The 24,228-nt window shown below is 39.8% G+C and overlaps 1 protein-coding gene across 1 annotated transcript in view; it reads right to left on the bottom strand.

Moving 5' to 3' along the window:
• Nucleotides 1-24,228, bottom strand: part of skap1 (src kinase associated phosphoprotein 1) — a 35,133-nt gene that overhangs the window by 7,088 nt on the left and 3,817 nt on the right. The window contains exons 2-11 of the mRNA XM_079658172.1: nucleotides 24,122-24,227; nucleotides 23,538-23,566; nucleotides 22,788-22,895; nucleotides 9,592-9,672; nucleotides 9,190-9,273; nucleotides 8,977-9,101; nucleotides 8,141-8,204; nucleotides 5,475-5,657; nucleotides 2,271-2,324; nucleotides 2,066-2,163 (exon numbers count right to left, since the gene is read on the bottom strand). Coding sequence (XP_079514298.1) covers nucleotides 2,066-2,163; nucleotides 2,271-2,324; nucleotides 5,475-5,657; nucleotides 8,141-8,204; nucleotides 8,977-9,101; nucleotides 9,190-9,273; nucleotides 9,592-9,672; nucleotides 22,788-22,895; nucleotides 23,538-23,566; nucleotides 24,122-24,227 — 932 coding nt within the window. The remainder of the gene's footprint in view (nucleotides 1-2,065; nucleotides 2,164-2,270; nucleotides 2,325-5,474; nucleotides 5,658-8,140; nucleotides 8,205-8,976; nucleotides 9,102-9,189; nucleotides 9,274-9,591; nucleotides 9,673-22,787; nucleotides 22,896-23,537; nucleotides 23,567-24,121; nucleotide 24,228) is intronic.

The following is a 24,228-nucleotide window of genomic DNA, read 5'->3' on the forward strand; positions in this document are numbered from 1 at the left end:
GCCCCCACTTTACAGTAAGTGAGAGATCAATAATGATGGATGAGGGCCTTTTATACAATCGGCATGTTCTCCTCAGTTCACAGCCATATGACACCACGCCTGTGGCTATCCCATTCTGCACTTCAGCAGTCAATCACATCGCAGCTTTAAAAATAACAGTTTGTTAGCACCATTGATTTAGCACTTAGAGCGTGTCCTTATTACCTTGTAATTATGGTCAGTGTTGACATAACAGCACAGACAACCAGGACTCCCACCCTCTAAGAGAATTTATGGGCCCTGGTTTTATTACGGCCATTTCATGTGTCTGGGTCCCCAGTTAAGCGACAGACTTGAGTTCTAGCCAAGGGCCCGTATTTCACTCATCGAGGTCAGGGTTCTCAGGAATCCCCCCGTAAAACTGAACGCAACTGGGGGCCTGCACGAAAGACGCAGGGAAGCCCTCCCCAAGGGCTCATTAAAGTAAATAGCCGATTACAGGCTATAATCCAAATAATGCTATTCATGGAGGATATTTGACGCTTTTAGGACACAAAATGGGACACGGATGGAGTCGTGTCTTCACACAAAACCATTCGGAAGCCGTCTGGAGATCACCTCTAAATAATTTACAACCAGCCCCTCGCTTTAAATCCATTAGAGGATAGTTAGAATACTCTCTCGTAGTCTGTCACTATGTTATGACTTCAGCGTACAGCTTGACAAAACAAGAGTAATCTGTGCCATTAAGTTTGTGAGGTCCTTCTACCGGGTCTTGCTTCCAACCTGGACTTAGTTTGCTTTAAGGTTTTCCGTGAAGCAGTAATCTGATCCATACAGTGAAAAGTAATACGGCGGGCAGGGCTGAGGCAGTTTGAGGCGGATCTGTCGCTCAGAGCCAGGTTCCCTTTGTTTCCCAACCAAGGCTGCCTTTGTCATCCTTACGTGAAAAATGGACATGGCTGTTTTGACATTTTCCCCTATCAACCAGCACGCTCAGACAGAGAAGGCTGGCATCTCATTCATCTGGCACTGCCAAGAGAACCTCAATTAAAAGTCCATCTACTGTGAAGAGCATAATTCACCTGTGCCATATCTGCCCTTACAAATAAAAGGCTCCATTTCCTTTTACACAAACTGACTGTGTGTTTGTCTATCTATACCCCAAACCTTTACTTCTTAAAAAAGTAAGGGCATTATTGTTTCTGCTCTAAAACAAGAAAATATCACAAATAATTGTATTTCTCTCGCTGCAGCTGCTGATTAAAGATGCAAGAAAATAATGGGCTTGAATACATCATTTCTCAATCCCTTTTCCACTGCATAATTACCAACAAAAAGCTGCATCTACTGTAGATTCTTTCTCCCTCTGCTCTTCAGATAATTCAGCCTAAACACAGAACATGATGATTCAATTTCAAGCCGACCAATAGAAACAAGTCCCTGCACGCAGCAGAGTAAAAAGTGCCCAAATTACAAGCCATTGATTTCCAGTAGGGTGGCTTTTCACTGGTAGATACTCTGCATGTAACTACAAGATGGCCATAAAACACGAGGAAATAGATAGAGAGAAAAAGAGCTGAGATGCTGGATAGCTTCACCTGCAGTTTATGTCAAACAGGAAGGAAGGGCTTCGCATGGCTGCCTACTCAATTAACCCCTGTGATAGAGGCTCTATAATGAACAACAGCACCATTACGCAGCGCCCGAATGGCACTTCACCCTAGTGGCCCGGGAATAGACAATGCCACTGTTGGTGCTTCTCTGCTGCACCGACACACTAACAGAGGAATTTAGATGTTGGGGATATCAGCATGTTCAGAAAGTAAATGAGGCCAACATGATTACTGGTTTTGATGTTGTTTAACACTTTAATAATCACATATTCTACCCAGCTGCAACACATTTTACTCATTGCAAATGACTAATTGCTCTTGTAATTATGTCTACGAGTCAGGAATGGTTCCCGTTAAAAATGAACGGCAGAACACTGATCTCCCGTTCCACTGACTGGGGGAAAGCGTGTCCAGAAACAACAGAATTCTGAGAGATGTTTGCTTAACCTCTCTGAGTGTTTTGTGCTGACCTTGCTAATGATGTAGATGAGATCTCCTCTCTGGAAGCTCAGCTCGTCCGGCTCGTCAGGCAGGCAATCCCATAAACCTTGGTAGTAGTTAGCGTAATCTGATGACCAGGCCGAGGGGAAATGCACAGCGTGAATTTAAATAACAATTTCTACCTGCTTCAAACTATTAAGCTGGGAATGTGAAAGACTGTGATGAGGCTCTGACCTGATTTGCTGTTCTTCTCACTGCTTTCATCTGTCGGATCTGGAAAATCCTCGTCTAAATAAACAAAAATACAAAATGATGTTTGTGAGACATTTATACTTGTTTGACTTATAAGCAGGAAGTGCGGCTACAACTAACTATTATTTTTATTATTGATTTATTGACCAACTATTTTCTAGATTAATCGATTCCTCCTTGATCTTTAAAATTCCAGAAAAAAAGAGAATAATGTATATCCCAATGTCTCAAAGACAAATATGTTATACTTAATAAGTCATATGTTATAATAAAGCAGAAAATCTCCATATTTGAGGGGCTGAAAACAGCATTTTGTGCCATGTTTGTATGATTAATTACTTTATTAAACAAAATTAATAATTTACGGAAATACTTTGAGGCTATTTTTTCTGTTGATCAATTAATAGTTGCAGTTTTAGCAGGAAGCATTTATCAACCAGATAACAGGACCCAAACATTTAAATCTAAGGGTGGAACAAGTAAAGTAATGATGAGAACCATAAACTGTACAGCTTTTACACAAAAAAGAAATTCAATGTATCATCAGCCAATGACTGACACACCGCCTCGTGGCACAAGATGACTATTTTTCTTTAAAAAGATAGAACTTAATAGTAAGGAATCAATTTGTTCACATTTATCAGAGACTGAGCGAAGAAAAGTTAAAGAAAGAGGCTGTCTTTAAGGCACGCAGAGGCGGACGTGTCATCGACTGCAGGGCGTGGCCCCCGGTGGTCTGAGAGGTGACACACTGATATCCTGCCCTCTGTCTCCCACATCCATCCGTAACAGCAGCAGGCTGACAGCCACGCAGCCACAACCCAGCAACACTATCCACCTCCCAGCACAACCTGCCCCTCTGCTTCCAGGAAGACCAGGAAGACACACACACACACACACACACACACACACACACACACACACACACACACACACACACACACACACACACACACACACACACACACACACACACACACACACACACACACACACACACACACACACACACACACACACACACACACACACACACACACACACACACACACACACACACACACACACCTTTTTCAAATCACTTTCAGGTAAAATACAACATTATATCATTAAAAATGTCAGGGTTGTGGTTTTACCTAATGAAATATGTAAATGTCCTTCATTGTTACAAAACCAAAATAAGGAATTCATTGATTTTTATTTTTAACAGGATCTAAACATTTGTTCAGCGCTCTGCGACTGCTGTGCAGGAGAGCATCCCTCAGTCGAGAGGCCACCGCCATGGGCCAACGGTTTCTATATCAAAGTGATTTAATTTTCCAGTCAATAAAATCAGTCATCAGCACCAGAGCCAATACCACCATCACTCTGCATTCTGCCTGCAACTGAGCCATGTGCAGAGTTTTGCTTCGTCAAAACTGAGAGAGCTCATCACAGGGAAAATGATACTTTACTCGTACACTACATTTTTTCACGAGTTTGCCTTATGAACATGCAAGATGTATCTGAAAGAGAGCAATTTGCAAGTTCTTAAGATTCTCCAGATATCTAAAGTTAACTACCCGGATATCCATATGTCTTTATGCCTTGTCTATATTAGAACCGATCAATGACACTGCACCAGGTCCATATACTATTGTCCTCGGCAACAATCAAGTTAATACTAAGATCGGGAAACTGGCAAAAATCCAAAGACGAATTTGAATTCTTAAATCAGGTGTTGTTTCCTTTGTTTACATCCATAGCCTATTTCTTTAAATTTTTGTTGGGTGAATATTATTTTAATATATACCGTAACTTGTGTGACTTTATTATTTTAACAAGTTTTGCATAGTTATTTTAAACCTTCATATGATGATTAAAATAAAGACCTAATCCTTAAATATTTTTATCTTTTTGTATAAGAGTTTCTAAAATAGTTTTTATAAATAGTTTTTTTTAATATGTAATTGTTCTTTATCATACACCAAAGCGAATTCCTTGTATGTGTAAACTTACTTGGCAATAAACCTGTTTATGATTCTGAATGAAGTCCAACAAAATACAGTCATTTCAAGGACTACTATGAATACTTATATATGTTTATAAAAAGGAGATAGAATAGATACAAAAATTTGTAATTTGCAATCATGATCAATGAAAATAAAATCACTCTGTACATTACAAGCTGCAAGTGTGCAAAGAGAGATGCAGAATGATTGATAAGTGAAGGGGTGAGAAAGTGAAGGAAAGAGCCTGTCATTCGATATGCCATCTGTGGTCAGAGTCTGTACCTCTTCCCAGATGGCTTTGAACGCCGGCGTGACAGTCTGAAGACTGATTTCCCTCTCACCAGTGATTTTGGAAAAGGTAATGTACTCACAGAGTGAAACAGAATCTTGATGTATCTTATTTAATAGAAAGAGTGATGGACGACGGCCCTGAGAAGATCAGATCACCCCTTTTGTCCTTCTCGGGATCTTGTAGCCACCCTGACACATGGGACTGTCTCCCCCCTCAGTAGGGACTCACACACTCGCACTCATCTGGCAACAATCTTAATCAAACTCTCATTTCTATTAAATATCTGACATTAAGAGCTCCACAACTATTTTAAGCCCTGGGAGATGCAGTTTTTACTTCATTTCAACTAAATTGCCGTTGCTAGGCAATTTTTGCCAAAATTCTGCTTAGTGGATTGAATTGTAGGCTATTTGTTGCTTGGCAACATTAGCTAATTGGACGTTCTATGACAGAGCATTCGGCACTAGCCGGCTCTCGCTGATTTCAACAACATAACTGTTTCTCAACAGATGGCTCTCAGTGAGATAAGACCAGAGGAAGCTGGTTTCCAGTGGATGTGAGGAGAGTCTCCCCTTCCTGCCCTGTGTGACTCTGCAGCACCAACCTCAGCCCTGACAGGCTTATTAGTGTTGCTTGATTTAAAATGAGTGATAAGTCTGGGTGTTGTGGTGGTAGGGAGGTACCTGGCTGGCAACACAAATTTCACAGCCAGGGGAGAGATCATCACACATTTTTCTTGTTGCAAAAAAATCCCTGAGGGCTCGGGTTTGTGTGTGTGAGGCAGAGCGACTGTGTCTATTTGTCTGACTGAGTATCATGAGAGTTGGTGTGTGCAGCCGTGTGTGCGTGTATGTGTGTGTGCGTGCTTGTGTGTCTGCCTGCGAGGTAACCACATCCTCATACCTGGCAGCACCTCGTAGATATCCTCATCCTCCTCTTCGACCTCCCCCGTCTCCTGCCCATGGTCCTGGAAAGGACCGGGTTGAGGGCCGGTCAACCCATCAATGTCATCATAGGTCTCCTCTTCCTCCCCCTCACCTTCCTCCTCCTCGTCATCATCGCAAGGGATGGCGGTGGAGCGGAGATCTATGAGGGACGGAAAGACAACGTGATGGGCGGCGTTAGCGTAAGGATAGAGCGCAGCGTGGAACAAATGCATTACAGGGTAAAGTAAGAGAAATGGTCCAATGGCCCTGGCTGCACAACAGACTAGGACACGTGCCTTATAGCAGCAATGACGAGACCTGGAGGCTTGATTTCTGCCTGTAATACTAGAGTAATTTCATTATCTCTTAAAGTGTTTATATATTTTTGGTACCACTTTACAATTAGACTACCCTTATAAAGGATTCATAAAGGGTTTATAATTAGGTTATGAACTAGGTTGTAAACACTATATTAATCATTAAGAACCATTTATAAACCAGTTCTAACAGTTTTAATACATCAACACAGGCTCACTATTTGGCAAGATGACTAAGCCTTATATTGGCTACTTAACTCAACTCAGTGAACAACAGATACCAAGGATGCTAGCTGATAAAGAAGACGAAGAAAGCTAAGTAGCCAATATAAGGCTTAGCAGTACAGATAAATGTGGGCTCACTATTTGGCAAGCAACCGGTCACAGTTGCCCTGTTTATCTGATGTCTTATAAAAGCTTATTAATGATTTATAAAGCGTTCACAACCTAATTAATTAATGAATTACAAACTATCTGTAAACCGTTTATAAGGGTAGTCTTATTGTAAAGTGGTACCTATATTTTTTAAGCATTTAATTGCAGAGTCTGATGTAGTTAAAAACGGCCACTACCGTTTTCCAGAGCCCACGGTGACGTCTTTAACTAGATTTTTGTTCAATATTTATCAATTCTGAATATTTGAAACAGTTGAAATGCTTATCTTCACTACAACGGTACCAGCTGCATTTTCTCACTCTCTGTTCTCTCAAACAGAAAATAGACACACACTCACACACACTCACACACACACATATCGCTGCTGCGCCGATTCTGCAATGCTGTGCTTCCAGCTAAGTAAAGAGAACAATTCTTGTTGGCATGTAACAGCCTTTTTATATTTTTATTTTGTAATTCTTAATTTTATTTTCGAATCTATACCCTCAATATGATGTCAAAATGTAACCATAGTGAGAAATTCCAATATGTTAAAACAGTTTTGCAAATTGCATGTTTTGTCTGTTTATTTCAACAGTTAAAACCACAAAGAACTGCGGAAAATCAAACCAGAGAAGTTTGTCATTTTTGCTTTATTTTGACTTCCTCAGCTTTCCTATATCTCTTCGGTTTATGTTCTGTATTTTGAGTTGGATCTCTGATCAATACACATTAACACATACTATATATTTGTATCTTTTGTTGTACAGTATGATACCGCTCCTTCTCTCCCCTGTACTATAGATTGTATTTTAGTACTTTTTTTTCCTTCTATTGCAGCTAAATCTGTTTTATCGTCTATTCTTTTCAGCACTTTAATGGCGGTTTTTAGTTGTATCCAAATGTCCTTTTGTTGTATGTTTTTGTTTCTACAATGTCTTAATGCTTTTAATGTTCATGCACAGCTCTTTGACTTTTCTTGTTACTGAAATGTGCTAAATAAACAAATATGCACTTTGTAACTGTATCTCTACTTTCAGAATAAATAAAAGCAAAATGCCAAAAAATGTCATACCATACAGATCATGAAAGAGTGACCACAAAAAATAACACGCATGTTAAAAAGATGTCAGTTAATCTTGTTTTCAGATAATTTCCGGCGGTGAAGAGGGTAAATAATAATCATGTATATGTTCTGGATCAGACTGCGTTTTGTAGTAAAACTGGTCTGGAAGGAAGTAAGACAAACTGCAGAGTGTCTGTTACTTCCCGCAAATCAGTGGGCCGGCCCGAGCCCATTTTAGAGGAGACAAGAGCACGACTGCTGGCTCAGATGGAGGAGGCGTCTCATTGCAGGCGACTGGCTGCTGCAACACAGGGTATCAGGTCCTCTGCCGTACAGCAGCGGCCGAGCAGAAATCAATGTCACTGGAGGATAACCAGAACATCTACCAATCAATTTCCTGTAAGTTGGAATTCGGTAGGAGGGTTAGGGGAGGAGCGGTTGGGGGAGGTGGGGGAGAACTAGAGCTACATGATGGTGCACATGACATGGTGGGTGACACTTCGAATGGGGAGATTCAGGACTCGGCTGTGCAGTTAGTGATGGATCGGGTGGTTTCCATCTGAGATAGGAAAGATAAAGGGCTCCCTTTCATTTCTGACCTTTCTGCCCCCTGAGAACACACAAGCAAATTTTGGGCGCAAACTGGGAAAAATCTGTATTTTTCAATTAACCTAAGCAGCATTTAAAAAGTCAACTCAAGCAAATGTTATATAAAACCCAATTTATATTTGTCTCAGAGGGCTTTAAATCTGGACACGATATCCCCGATCCTCGAACCTTTGATTCCAATAAGGACACACAAAACGGAAACACAAAACTTTACACTTCCTGAAAACTGACCATGCAGGAGGTACTGGAAGAAATGACAAAGAGATGCTGGCTTACCTCGAAGCACAAAATGGATTTGGTCCACCCATTCCTTTGCCTCTTGAGGACTGCTGGCAGTGAACTAATGGGAAACAGTGGCAATAATTCTGCAGTTATCATCTCATCCAAGGGTGCATGTATATGGAAATAAAAGTCCAGATATGTAATCTTCAATACAAAAGCTCTTTTCCAAGCTGCCTAATAAGGAACAAAGAGCGCATATAAATGTTCTCTTTTGAAATGGCTATGAAATGATCAGATCCAAAATATTTAAATGAGACAGATAAATTGTGAGATAAATGTGTTATAATCAAACAGTAGGATTGCTATAGTGGCATGTGGACATGCTTTCCAAATTAATTTAGATGAAGGCCTCATGATGCGTTTTAACCCATTAGAAATATTTAAGTACGAATATATATTAAAATAAAGATATATACATGTATCGTGTTGATCGATTAATCGTTTAAGGGACTCATCACATATCGTATAATATTTTGGTCTGGAGTCAGTCAGTTATTTCTTTAAGTAAATAAATTTTAGAAAGATATGTACTAAGCGGAACCTTTTAAAGTATAAAAATCCCCTCAGTGCTCTCTAGTGGACCAACTATGTAATGGAGACACTTTGATAATTACTTTCAAATGTATGTACTTCAATTTCTTGTTACTTATTGGACGGCTGTAATTGAGATTTTAGATATTTCTGCTTAAGAAAAATTATGTTTTTTATTTAAAGCCACTAAAACAGCCTTAAAAAGTATTTCAAAAATAGTGTCATATTATATTCCTTTACTTGGATTTAATCATTCTTTAATGTAGTAAATTGTACAGGGTTGTTGTGGGATTACAAACCTGAAAAACCCGCCGTCCTTGACAAAAGAGCTCAAAGCAGGCCATTTTTTTGGAGTCTTTTCTCAGGTTGGTGGCGAGCTGCACGCTGTAATCGATGATATGAAAGGAGCCCTTCTGCTGCTTATCTGTATGGGAGGAGGGCCAGTGGTTTGATATGATCTGATTCAACTTATGAGCCTGTAATGTTTCTGTAGGTTGGCATTTCAAACAAACCTTTATCACTTCCAAAGTAGTAAAATATTGAATTGTTCAGAACACACCATCTCTTTTGCCACTCGGAGCCGAAAAAACTGTGATCTAGAAAAAGAAGTGCATGATGATCAAATGGAAAATAATGTTACTCATTTGAGCAGAATTTGTTAAAATATATTTTATATAATATATAATATATTTAATACTTTAATACTTTTTTATGTAGTCAACAACATCCGTCGCTATCTTAACATGAACGAGCATTGTCTACGTATTAAGGATTTAACCATTAAATAGCTGTCTGATTAAAGGAGTTTGAACTATGAGCCAAAAGAGTGTCTTGGCCTTTTCTTCTCTTCACATTCATATTATAGATCAAATGAAAGTACTTCATCCATGGCTGGTATCTATATGGTGCTATACCTCGTCGTTTCTTTTCCAGGAAGCCTTGCTTCAAGATGTTGCCAAGGTCCTGGGCTGCCACAGGGGGAATATCACCAAAGTCTGTGAACAGAAACAATAAACTCAAATAAATATAACAATAAGAAATAATAGTTTATTATGCATTTTGCAACAAACAATTATTTAAAAAGTTTCTGTCAATTAACTTAATCCATTTAGCAATTGATTGTTTTCAGCATGAACTGCTTATTGGTGTATTTATAAATGTTCCTCATTGCAATACACACAGAAACACACACCATGATTATAAAGTCTCCCACTCTGTGGATCAAATACATCCCTGCTAGGCTTTAGAAAACAGGGATCAATACATGTACAGTGCTGCTGAGCACTGCAGACCATTCATCTGCTCACATTGCACTTTTAATGGGAGCAGCCTTCCTGTGGAAATCCAAACATCTCTTTTCAATTTGCAAAGTCAAATGTTAAACATGATAGGGCAATTGAAGGACTTAAAAGTCTTTAGTTAATTAAAGCAGTAGTTAGGCTGCCCTTGCACAATGCAGTTCACATAGTATTCAGCCTGCTGTGCTGGACAGAGGTAGTAGAACTACACTAAATAACTTTGCACTATACACATAATCACATAATCACATAGATTATTGATGTCACAAGATGTTAATACATGTGATTCCCCTTACAATGCAGATATAAACCTATATGTGTTTGCTTTGATTTCAAAACTTGCTTATCATTGCTCCAGGTTGTGTCTCTCACATACAGGAATCGAAGAGAAAGTCAGTTAAAACTGCTTTAAACTTTCAAAGAATTCCTATGTTTACACAAAGAAGCAACATTGTAAAACAATCTGACATTCCTCTGTAGCATTGTTTAAGCTAGGAGTGATGCTTCTGGCTTAAATAATATGAGGGTTATCCTTTAATCTCACTTGGATTGGCATTTTTATCTTTATGGCTGGTTGGAATCTTACTAGGAACACTATACCACCAGGGACCACCAGGATGTTTGAGAGACACGGTTTGATCCAGCTGTTTCATGGTTTGAAGTTTTAACAAGAAGTATTCTTGTTAAAACCTATTTTTAAGCCTTTAGCCATTAGAGGGGATCTTGTAAAGTTGACCCCTTGTCGGCATCACAAGGGCTATCTTCCACCCTGAGCTTCAACAGGGGTAGCTGGCTTTACCATGTGTCAAAAACAAATCTCTGCTTCCTCTGAATTCATTTGTCAACATGCCTTAGCCTTGCAGGGAAAAAAGCAAAGGGAGAGCAGGAACCGCCTTTTTAGTCTGAAACACAGGAACAATTTAAAGACCATTTACACTAGTCAGTGTGACACCCCTTTCAGACCGCTGATGACAAGGGGAATGCCTGGAGTCCATCCCCCTCAGAAAGGAACCTGTTTAACTGCTGGGAAAAACCAAACATGTCAGCCCACATCTGGGTCCTCTGGTTTAAACAAAGAGCATCCCCCAACATCAGACAAACTCGAACAACTTTCTTATTCAGGAAAATCAAAAACATGAAAAAGCAGTTCAATGGACTGACCAATCTACCTCTTAAGCCACAGTTGAATACACACTCCAACTTTGTGTTCTAAAAGTTGTTGTTTTGAGTCTCTTTTTGTCTGAATAACTTTGATCTAGGCAGCAAAATAAAGCTGATATAGGATTTTTCTTTTTTGCCTGACTAACATTCCAGAGATTTAAGTTCACAACAATCCAGCCAGCGATCCCATAACCCTGCAGCGCTTCAGCTCGTGGGCCTGACAGATGAGCGGGTCGTTCCAGAGCAGAGCCCCAGACACCTCACGGCACTAACACGCTCACATATCATCAGACTGCCTTTGTGGATGGACTGACCGGTGACACTATAAATACAGAGGTGCTAAGGACTGTTTTGTCAAAGAGAACCTGATTCAGTACATCATAACAAACAGCAGTCATTATGATCCCCCACCTCATCTATCCGCCGACAGTCCGTCCATTCTTTTCCATGGGCCTGCTTCCCTGTTACGGCCCACTTCTAATCCCCTCATCAGTCTGCTTCCCTCACTCTTCATTTATCTCAAAGGTCGAGCCAGGCTAATAGATGAGGAGGTACAAAATCAACACGGGATCACTCTGATCTGCTTGAGTCAATAAACATTACACATTCATGCGTGTTTAACACTTTAGCACCAGGTGACCTGACCTCACTTGACTGCCCAGCATTGTATAATTCTCAAACACGGGTATAGTGAAAATAGAGACATATTCAACACAATAGTTCTGTATTCTTCCACAGGGTAGCAGCACAACCTAAAAGCATCACGCTGCGTAATGCTGCTTGCTCAAGTCCCTGATCCCACCCTAAAGAGGAGCAGACTCTTGATTGGTTCTGAGTTAACAATGCCTCCTTTAATGAAAATTACACACTAACACCTCTTTGGGACCTGTGCAATTTTAAGTGGATATTCAGAGGTAATGTTATTTGAAAATGTGTAATTAAGGGCGTTAAAAAACCCCAACAACCATCATGGTGTTTGAGTTTTGAGTTTGACTACAGGCACGGAGAGACACATTAATGCATCTAATTAAGGCCTCATCAAAATCGCAGACAGAAGGCACTCTTTCATAAAAATCATAAATTGCGTTATCAATTATTCAGGGCAATGCCTTGACTTCATTTTCATCCCTTTTGCGTTTTAATTAGCACCATCCACAGCTTTGGTATTGACATTAATCTGATGGCAATTTATTGATATTTCAGCATAACCTATTTAGCTGAGTGCAATTACCAACAAAGAGAAGCAGATAGATGTGATGTTAGAATCGCATCCCGTGCTTTGTAAATCAAGGTGAGGAGTTTCTACAGGCTACACTAACTGAATCTAACTGCTCTCAGTGGTCATCAGCAAGAACAGATGTGATTCTCCCCATTTCCAAATGGAAGGAAGTAATCGATAGAAATTGAGCAGAGATATGTGTTTAATTGATCCTGACAAAGAGATATTTATATAAGCAAGCCAACCTGGGTGCTGATAAGTGCTCCGTTCTGTTGCCTTCTTGAACTTGTTTTAAACTCGAGGAGGGTGTGATGGGGGGGGGTACAAGACAATGCATCTGAGCTGCCAGCGGTTTGGCACAGCCGCAATCTCTCATTTGGTTATTCACACTCTCTCAGCATGGTGTTATGAGCTCAGCAGTTGATCCCGCAAGAAAAGGCTGATTTATGTTAGCATGACCAGAGGGAGTTAATGTATTCTCTCATTAAAATCCACTTTACTTAGGCTGAAAGTCAATCAAAGGCTGGATGGAGAGTGAATCAAAATGAAGGGAAATGGTCGGGTGGGAGGACTAATATGTTACATTACATCTAACGGTGATCATAATGCAACAAAGATGTTATGAAAACACCAAAACGTGCTGGAGATGTTTATGGTGCTACAGAAGATGGAGATGCTGGAGGAAAGCTTTAGTATCTTTTGTCTGAGCGACAGCACTGGCAGGGGGACTTGCGCTTACAGAGGGCTTGAACTACTTTGTATCTCCATATAGAATAATGTAAGTCAAGCCAGTTAAATGAAACAATTCAGATGTTGGAGGAATAAATACAATTATCAGAATAAAAATGTTGCTTGTCACAAGAGTCTTTTGACATTCTTTTTCTGCTATCCCATGACATGTTGGTATATTGACATACAGTACGTTAGCCAAATACAGATGTATAGAGTATATACTGTGATTCTCATATTGTGTACGTGTTGTGGAAAGCGTCTTGCTGTATTCATGATGTTTGACATACAGTACAAGCAGTGTCTTTAAAGGACAAGCAAAATATATAGAAATATATGTTGTTTTTTTAAAGATTATATTTTTAACTTGCTCTGACCATCAAGGTCCACTAGCTGTATTTGAAGTCTCTGAAATTCAAATCAATATTATAAGCTGTATTACGTACTATTTCTTTTTTGAATGTGTGTTTGTTGCATATTTGTTATCTGCTTGAACCCCATATTTATGTCATCTTTTGTGCTTGTAAAGGTATATTGTATTTTTATCGGTTTGTAATGCTTATTATTTGAAAATGAGCGCTGGATGTGTCTCTATAAAACAGATTTTATTGGGCTTTTTATAATAAATGTTGTTCTGCACAATATATGCTTTAAAATGCTTTTGTTCGCTTTTGGGCTGCAATCAATTGTCAGTAAAATGTCCTATATTGTGCCCGTAACTAGTTCCTAAAGCTCATTTTGACAAATCCCAACCATATGATATGCCATTTTATTCGAATATTGTTTTTATTAATCAACAAAAAAACGTTACAATAAGGAAGCTAACATTTTTTGTATATTTGAAGTAGTAAAGACTTTAAACGATTATCAAAAACAGTTGCTGATCCTTTTCATTCTAATCCAGAAATTTACAGAATGTTTTTTCTAATTGTTTAGTTTTTTCCTCTCTTCTTTTCTTTCTTTTAATTCGTAACATAAATCTTACAAATAACTGTACATTAATAAATACATAAGTTAATAAATAAAAAAAAACTTTCAGTAAGTCAGTGAGTAAATAAAAAATTACATTTTTTTTTCATAACTACAACACACTACCGGCAGAAATCATATCACTAAGCTAAGGGCAAAAACATCAGCCCCTCTATGAAATGTATATCTTGAGTGGAAGGAAGAGGTGACCCCCCACACAGCACAGGTAAGAATCAATATCAGCGAGTTATCATATGTTTTCTTTCTCCCGTGTTTAGGGCTTGAGCACTGGGGCTATATAGGAGAGGTATTGCATTGAATCCAGCGTCAGGGGGCAGGGCCTGACCCCCACGTGAACTCTGCTGATGAGGTGAAACAGAAGGCAGCGAGAGGCTCCCGGCCCAGAGGGGGCTGCGGGGAGGAATGCTGCTGCTGACTCTTACAGACGAAGCCAGAGAGACCGCAATCCTCTTCGATACCGTCCTTGATTAGGAAAAAGGATTCACTCAGTGCACCTTCACCCACCCGGCGCTCAATCTGCACGCAGGCCAAAGCTAAATTGATACATTTTTCCTCATTAAAGTAGGAGGCCTTTGCTGCGCGTCCCTCCAGCGAGGCGGCCGTCAGAAGGGAGGAGAGAGAGTGAGAGGCACTGAGGTTAAGGGCAGAATGACTTCCCTGCCCTCCTCTCCTCCCCATGATTTGATTAGGACTTCAGTCATCGATACATAAACCGTGTTTAGAACCTCCTAATGCATGTGTTTGAACCAAAGAAAACATGCAGCGCATTATATCAGGCTGCATGATGCCAGCATCGCCATCTAATAATGTTTCATGGGACTGGGAATTTATGCAGGAGTGATTAAGGATTTTTCTTTTTGCTTAGGGATGTAAATCAGGTTTAACAACAAATCTATGATTTGAGATAAAAGCTTTACGACTGAAACAAGAATAAAAACGTTAATACACGCACAAATGATCGGGTAAATATTTTATATTTCAGATTTGAATTCTGGAAATGCAGTTATACTGCAACTTTAATGCAGTGCAGAGATATCTGGTGTTTTCTCTCTTTTATTGTCCGACTAAGTGTGTTACACTTGATGCAATATCAAAGACAAAATAAATAAAGGTCTGTGCTTCTTCGTGGGATTAGATGTCAAGTCGTAGTACCCTCGGTGTGGCTCTATTCGTACATTCAAACATCACGAGCCGGCCACTGCGAAGACACTAAGGGGCTAAATTTACTACGTGACATCGCCTTCCCCCTGGGCAGCCATAAGCAGCATATACAGCGACCCTGAATTTCCCTTTTCTAGATTTACTACCACTATTCAAATGCTTAACTGCAGATACAATGATCCTCTAATCGCTGGGGATGGTTTTCAGCTGCTTCACTGACAGAGACAAAAAAAAAAAAAAAAAAACAGTAGTAAGAATATAAATACCAACAATGGAGGAGTTCGGGCCCACAGGAGAGCCTGCATATCTGTGATAAAAACGGGATATAACACAATCTACGACAGAGCCTGGAGGGAAAAACACTCAGAGAAAATTGACGCACTCGCTCTCTGAATGTACAGTTATTGCAACTTTAAAACGCTTTTGTTATTTCCACTTAATACTTGGAATTTAATTTTAGCAATAATGGTAAATAACAATGTTGGTGTGGACCCTGTTATTGCACTGTGTTTTTTTTGTTGCAATAACTCATGCCTATCACATTTTTATATAATTGGTCTTGTTTTATAGTCTCTGGCTTTTACATATTATGCCAATAAACATTTATATGATGCTATAATTCTTTGACTCCTTTTATAAATCACTCGCATGTCCAATAGTCAACAGGTGGTACAGAAATATTATTCTATCAAGAAAAACAAAACTAAATCAGAGTCTTGTTTAAATCTGAAGCAGGTAGTTTTGCCTAAAATAAGAATATTTATTTAAAATATTGTAGTATACAATTTTTTGTACCAATTGGAATGCATAAAGGACCACGAATACCAAAACAAAATTAACAGTTCCAATTAATAAGATTAAAAGATAAGATAAGATTTGTTTGGATTATTTTTTATTTCGGCACGTTTTCCTTTTTAGAGCCATCATTAAAGGTAGGGTCGGTAACTCACTTCAGAAACACTTGTTGTTATATTCCATGGAATGCTCTTAACATCCCGATAGCAATGAATACATTAAATGCTTTGACAATAAATACATACAAAAATGTCATCTGTGGAAGCCGTGGCGCTGTAAAAAGCACGACCAATCATTTTAGCCGGCCCGGCTAAAGTAACTGGATGGCCTACCTGCCTGTCAGCCTTCCATCTGTGCACAAACTTATCTCGTGCCCTCATTGGTCATGTGCGCGTTCGTGTGTTGAAGGAGGGGCTCTGTAAGGAAGTCTGATTTTTTTTGGCTGCGTACTTTCTATTTCTAGCGCACTCGAGCTGGTTTCTCCATTCCTACCTACCCTACCTTTAGGCTTACAGTTTTTGAAATGTAAATACTGTGTTTAATTCATGCTGTGATATACAGTATTGAAAACATTTTAAGCAGGTCTTTGTTCAGTCTTTTATTAAAGAAAATGTGCAACTTAATTTGTATTTTTGTTACAAATTACAATGTGGTGCAATTATTTTTTGATGCTTGCCTATTTTACTTCACATAATGTTTTGGACGATTTTGAATAAAGCTGCAATAAAATAAATCTTACTTAGAATTTAGGATAAACATGTTTGACTTGTTTACACTTAAAAAGAAAAAAAAAGAAAAGAAAAATTTAGAAAATTATATCTTCTTTCCAATATATATATTTTTATGATATATTTATTATATGATTTTATCTTTTAAATCTCATCTTTTTTATTTGGTTAAACAATATTTAAATAAGGGGGGGAGGGGTGATAGCAGTTGTAGTGTTTAATTCAGAAATAAATAGTAAATCAACGTTTTCGACAGTAACTGCAGCAGTAGTCATTTACAACTGATTTTACGACAAGATACAAATTCATGGAAACATTTAATGCAAATAAAACAGCAGGGACGATCATTATTTAATTCATGTTAGTTTACAATATATATATTTTTTAATGTTTGCATGCAATTCTATCCCTTAACGTATTAAATCACCTACATGGAAAATGGCCTTTTAAAACTAATATAACCATTTAGATTATGGCTGGACTTTTCTTACTTTTTAGTCAGTGCTGTTAAGAATTAACATTTTGAAGCTAATTATCCAATTGTATAATTGATTTGTTTAAATATAACTAATTAGAGTTTCTGAATTGCCAAAGAGGAAGAAGTTCCTTGTTGATAAAATGTTTTCCCAACCGACTGGCTTCTGATTATTTTTATATAAGTTATCCAATAGCATAGGCCACTTTAAATCAATACTAAAAATGTCCAACAAAAGGACAACAGCATACAAGCCCACGGCAGCCCTGTCCCACTTGGCACACATAAACACAGCTGACTCCTTCCAGCGGAGTGGAGATCCCGCTGTAAAGAGGGATGCATCCTCAACATCCTCGAATAACTCCACAAGGGCATGTTAAAGTGCTACATTACTGCAACAATTAAACAGAGGGACCCCAGAGGCATTGGGAGCCGCCGTGTCACTGTCTGTGTACAGGCCAACACATCTCTCCTGTCTTCATTTATTTCCCTAAGAAATCAGCGGGGCCACCTGGGCTTGGCATTGAAACTTCATTCATCTCCAGAAATGGATTCCAGTGGAGGGCAAAATCAAATTCTCATTTGCAAGGCAAGGGGAGAAAGAGAGGGAGTGAATGCAGGAGGTACCTGGGAACGCTAACCTCTGGGTGAACCCGCCGCATCTGATAGTTTTGCTATTTGTCTGTGACATTGACAGCTCTGGGGGAGATTAGGAGCCACCCTGCCCCAGCTTCCCACTTTGCATTCTGCCTATGTGCCTCTTTACAGATGGACTGCTGCACATTTACCTCCGCCTGTTTTCCCTGGGTTTCAACACGACGCTATACCAGAGGCAACGGAGGGATGTAATTATATGCTATGCAACGATAAAACACAGCAAATGAGGAGAGAGCTGCGTCAGAAGGCTCGCAGACCGGGAGGATGCAAAAAACTACACTGTGTGGCTTTTGGTGGGGGGAGAAGCCGGAGATGAGAGTGATGAATGCCCTTCGGTTAAATACGTCCAAATCCCCCCTTCAAGCCGGTCTCTTCTTGCCAGGCAGTGAGTGAGTGTGTGAGAGAGAGTGTACAAGATTAATAGTGTAAACAGCGAGGGAGAGAGAGAGAGAGAGAGAGAAAGGCAGCAGGGAAAGAGAGAGAAAGAAAAGACTATCAGCATCTGCAGCAGCACAGTAGCCCTGGGGGAATAGTGTGAACTTTTGAACCCGGGTGGCAAGCAGTCGCAGCGATGCACAGAGCCTGCTCCTGCCTTGTAATGTGTGTGTGTGTGCGTGTGTGCATGCGTGCGTGCGTGTGTGTGAGGGGAAAGCACACAGCCTGTGACTGAGGAAGGAAAGGCAGGAGAGGGAAGGAGAATGAGGAAGACTTGAAGTCATTAACATATTTTCTTCCTTGCAAATGAGATGCCGCTATCCAAATGTCACAAAATCGTTACACCGATGAATGCCGAGAATAATTAATCTCCTGGTAGATATTCTGACGGGTAGATACAGTAGATGGTTATCAGAGAAAGTCCAACTAAACTTCATGACTGATGGGCGTCCAGTGACAGGCAGGCCGATCATTCACACAACTCTGGACTGAGTGCAGACAGGTCACAGGTTGGTCAAGCGAGAGGCCAAAGGTCAAGAGTTCAGTATGTGGGCAGACAGCATGACCACAGGCCAACAAACCTGCAAGGAGGTCATCTATGCAGACCCAAAATACTCTCAAGGTGCTGCATACAGATGAAACAGAAAATGTATTGCGATGTTTCAAATGTGTTGTCCTTTCTTACTCAGGGTGAGCATCCAGAAAGTTGCTCTTTCTTTGTGAGTTAATTTGCCTTCAAGCATAGACAAGGGGCCAGTTGGCGCTTTAAACATTGTTGATTAACCCTCTAATGGAGCATCAATCTGTCAGCTGGCAAAAATGTTTTTCTATTTTGCAAGCCAAAAATACCCTGGGTATGCACTTTCAAAAGCACTACACTTTTTTTCAAGCTTCAGCTAAATTGAAAAAAAAATGCGATTGAATATTCTATTTACCAGCACTGTGTGATAATGTTGCTACTGTGCATTGGCTCGTCATATTCAAATGAGAAATATGCAACAGCGAGACATAAATTCAAATTGGTTATCCTACTGCATTCTATTGCAAGTAATTGGTTTAGGAAATTGGGTCTGCAAAGTAATCATTGACAGGAGTCACATTGCTGCATTCTTTAAAAAGGCCACAACCCCACAAAACACACCTGCCTTTAGTGTGACTGATTAACGGCCGGAAACTAATCAGCAACTGATTTTGATAATTAATTTATCATTCGGTCTAAACAAAAATGCCAAACATTCCCTCGTTGCCGCTTCTCAAATGTATGTAAGAATATGCGGCTCTTTCTTTGTCTGATGTGACAGTAAAGTGCAAATTTTTGAATAAAAGACGAGGGAAGAAATCTCCTTGGCCTTCAGGAAATTGTGAGATTTTAGAGACAAATGATAAACTGATTAATTGAAGAAACAATCAAATAATGATTAGTTGCAGCACTAACTGCCAATATATCAAATTCAATTATCTCCAAGACATATCCTATAAATCAAAAGGATCATATAATCTATGCCTGATTATCTACAGTAAATGACATAAATAGATAAAGTGAAGAAAAGAAAAACATGCACATGGCAGTTTTGTTAATAAATACTACATTTACAGCTGAGTTAATAGAAGCTATGTGGTGCATCATAATAGAATCATTACAATCACAAAGACGAAAGGAGATGTGTATCAAAAGCATCATCTTTTTGCACACGACTTGAAACAAGTCTCTTCCTGTGGGACTCTGTCATCGCTGCAGCTTCCTAGCAAATATCCCCGAGCGCCCAGTGGTGTGCCCCCAATCAAAGAAAAACAAACAGGCCATTTCGACTTCGTAAACTTGACCTGTAAACAGCATGACGGGGCTAAAAGCCCCACATCCCAGGCTGTCTCCTGGGGTGTGTGTGTGTGTTATTGTGGAAGAAATAATATACGCCAGAGGGAGAAATTGTGTGCATATATTTGTGCACAAATATTTGATGCAACATGTATTGGAATGGCAGATAGTATGTGAAGAAAGAATGTGGGCTCTGAATAGCACAGAGGAAGAGGGAGGGAAAGAGAGAGGTGTAGAGTTGGAAAGGGGGCAGACGAGGCTGGGGCGAGGCTGCAGGCACGGTCAGGTCACCGGTGCGGTCGGCGGGTGAATCTCAGTTCACATTACCATGCAGACACCCAGGCTAACAATGGAGGCTCCATCTGTTCCTGTCAGCCATTACAAATCTGGTGTCACCCAGTCCGCTGAAGACAACAGGCCACCGCATCTAATCAAACGGCACAGGCTCCTCCTGCTTGTAAAAGCAGCCATCGACTTCACACTCACTCACTCTCTGGTTAGGGAACAGAGAGCAGCAAAGGCAGGCAGTCGATTACCACGGATAATACATTCTCCCAGTCACAAAGTCCCTATTATGTACAGTAGCCTCAAATAAAATGATACAATTAAAGTCAAGGCGGAAAAAAACTACATTTTCTACCTTCTCTTTAAAGTCAAGAACCATTTTCTAAATTACAAATTTATGTTTGCAACAAAAGGTGCTGATTTTTGAGTTAAAGGCTATAGAAGAAAATTCAAATCCACCCCATGGATGATTGTTCCCTCAAAAAATGCCCCTGATTTCATTAGGTGGTCATGCCATTATTTTCCACAAACACTCCCTCTTCCATTGAAACAAACCGCCCAGCAGAGAAGTGTGAGCTGTTTCTTTCAACTAGCAGTGAACAGAGAATGAACTATGAACTCCACATGCCCTTTGAGTGAGGACACAGGCCATTCACTACGCTAACATGGCTGCAGCAATAAAAAAAGACACACAAGCTGTGGGGTGTAAATTTGTCTTACACAATCAAATGTTATGATTATTGATCCAACAATACAATGTGTGTTTTTTTTAAAAGGTAGGTGTTAAGTGTCGAGGGACATTCAATATTCACAGCAAAATGCAAATAAAAAAAACGGATTCTGTTAGTGCTGCATAATTGGCTATTTCTCACATTTAACACCAACAACAGTGTGATACAATGCTCGAGCTTCAACAACTAACGCACTCACAGTAACAGACGGCGTAGTTTGTAGTTGGGCGTGTTATCGTTATAGCCTTAAGGAGACATTTTTTTAAGCTGTTTCATTTTGTTTGTATCCCCTTGAAAATCTTGGCATGTTTTTTTCTGAAATAAACAATTAAAAAAAATGAATTATCATTGTCTTGTGGTCTATCTTCCCGCCATCTGCCGTGATTTGTTAACTCTATTTTTCCAGTTTGAAAAAAAGGCGGCAGAGGACGGAAGGGTTCATTAAGTCGTTTTTGAATACATCCAGCTGGCATTAACTATCGGTATCACAAAACGACTGCAAACAATGTTCTTTTTTCCTTATTGGGAAATTCCACATGATTCCAGCTTTACCTCAGGAAAGAAGTGGAAACAGAGAGCTCAGAGTATAGATGGGCACCTGAGGCAGCAGAGTCAATAATGCCCACCTGCGGCATGTCACGTCAAGGGCTATTAGCTGGCACATAGAGTCAGAAATACAAAAAGTCTGAACGGGAGGGAGGGCAAGTCCAAGAGAAGGGAAGATAGAGAGAAAGATTGATAAAGGGAGAGAGGGATGGAACACACATGGCCCCTCAGGTACAGTGTTGTATTTCAAACCCGGTTGTGAAAGAATAGAGGGGCTCGGGGTCAATCAATCACTGCATTAGCCTGCAGCTACAAAGCCTCCTCTCTGTGTGGGCCGCCTCCATGCCTCCCACAGTCTACACATACAGCTAAGGGGGACAGATCACGCGCTGAGGATCCACCACTGGAGGGAGCTCTAGGTCCCCAATCAAGCCTTCGTGATTTCACCAGCCCCCTTTTTGCTCCAGCCTCAGAACAGTCTACCTGCACACGGCCAGGAGGAGGAGTCACTGGATCCAGGCAGCGAGGTAGGAGGCCAGCGAAGGGAGGGGGAGTTCACAGATGTGGTCTTTTTTTTCAAATTAAGAGGGTGAGCAACAATATACAACAGAAGGGTTCAACTGTGCATCCTGTGGAGAGGTGTAGGGGAGCCAGTAAGGATGGCGAGGTCTGCTTGTTAAAACTGCACTTTGTTTCGTTTTCTCAGAGGAGTACTGCATTGTCTCCTATGACTCCTCCTTTTTACCTTTTCCTTTGTTAGTTGGTTTCCTGGCACACTGTAGTCTTTCAGAACGTTCATACAGATCATTTAGAAATATACGCTACATCATTATGATCAAAATATCACTACATTATCCTAGGTTAAATTAATGGTATGATATTTGTAATTCCGGCTAATGTCTGCCCCTCCAGTTAAAAATGATTTTCTTTTTTACTTCATGAATTGCTGTGCTTTGCGGTAAAGTCGAATTAGGCCTCCTTTGAGATCAGATCCCTGCATTGTGCAAGTAGACTAAGATCTCACACAATCATTTACACACACACACTTTACAGGGAACCAGAATCAGGAGTTTTGTTAACTCACACTCAGGGTTTCCATCATCCTGGTAGTCAGAGGCGTCGTCTGATGGGGCGGAGCGACCCAGACTGGAACTGCGGTTGTCATCAGAACCATCTTCGTCTCTAAAGTCAGCTGAGTGTGTGTGTGTGTGTGTGTGTGTGTGTGTGTGTGTGTGTGTGTGTGTGTGTGTGTGTGTGTGTGTGTGTGTGTGTGTGTGTGTGTGTGTGTGTGTGTTTGTAAAAAGGTGTGAAATAGAAAGATGTAAAGCATATTGAAGAGGGTTATTTAAATGTAAGAATGTAACTTTCAGTAAAACATGATAATGCTGCATTAATGTGCTGTTGGAATATTCTGAAAAGTTAGCTCATGGAAGGGAAAATAAATAAAAAAAGATTAAAACAATTTAAAATATAAATCAGTGAATGCTCCCTAAAGTCGGAAAAATAACTTCTGCAAGATTATTATTATTAAATGTTTTTCATACATGACATGCCAAGTTGTATGCGTAGCGTGATTTGGTTTAGTTTAAAAAATATATGTATTAGAATTAAAACTGATAAATCATCAGGTAAAAACAGAATAAATAAAACACAATATAAATTGCGATCAACGTGTTGTTTCAACACTCTGAACACTAGAATATGACACTTACTCTAATGATATTCTATCGTAAAAGCACATCAACATACACACACAGCTGAAACAACTACAATTATTGTAGATACATACATATGTGATACTTTCATGATAGAGATTGAGTGTAATTTGACTTACATGATGGGAAAGGGAATTCTTGAGGGTTTCTGTAAATGATCAAATCAGCATATTAATATGTTTTGCACTAACTTGCAAAGCTTTCTGTGCTTTCATTTTTCAGACAACTTCGCTCAAGGTTGGCTTTAAAAATAGTTTCCTGTAGAGGAGACCACAGAACCACAAGTTTTCTCTACCAGCGTCTCAGTGCAGGCAACACCAGTGGAGCCGTTTCCGGCGTAAACTATCGCACACAATCACTTTTTGAAGGGGTTCGAGTACTGTTCATCATGCTTGGAAATAATATCATATTAGGATTAAATTATCCACATCTAAATAGATTATTCGATGAGAACTTTTAAAACTGTTCATAACAATAAATAAGTAGAACCAAGAAGTCTTGAAGGTGACACCATTAGACTAAATTAGTTTTTCAAATGTAATTTTGCAAACTGTGTTTAAAGCAATTACAGCAACAATTAAGGTTCTTGTGTGGTATTAACAGCAAAAGTTAGATAATGGTGGCATGAAATTACTTTGTTACACTTCACTATTAAAGCTTGCTGAACACTGATTTAATGCTGCTTCTAGAGGTAAAATCCTACCCTCGATGGACGACCGCGAAGTTATTCAGTAAGACTTTCCGTGTCTCCTGGGCACTTACACTCAGGTCCTCGTCTTGAAGGATCTCTCCTACAAACAGCTCACAGTC

This window comes from Notothenia rossii (genome assembly GCF_949606895.1).
Source record: "Notothenia rossii genome assembly, chromosome: 11".
In the NCBI taxonomy this organism is placed as follows: Eukaryota; Metazoa; Chordata; class Actinopteri; order Perciformes; family Nototheniidae; genus Notothenia; species Notothenia rossii.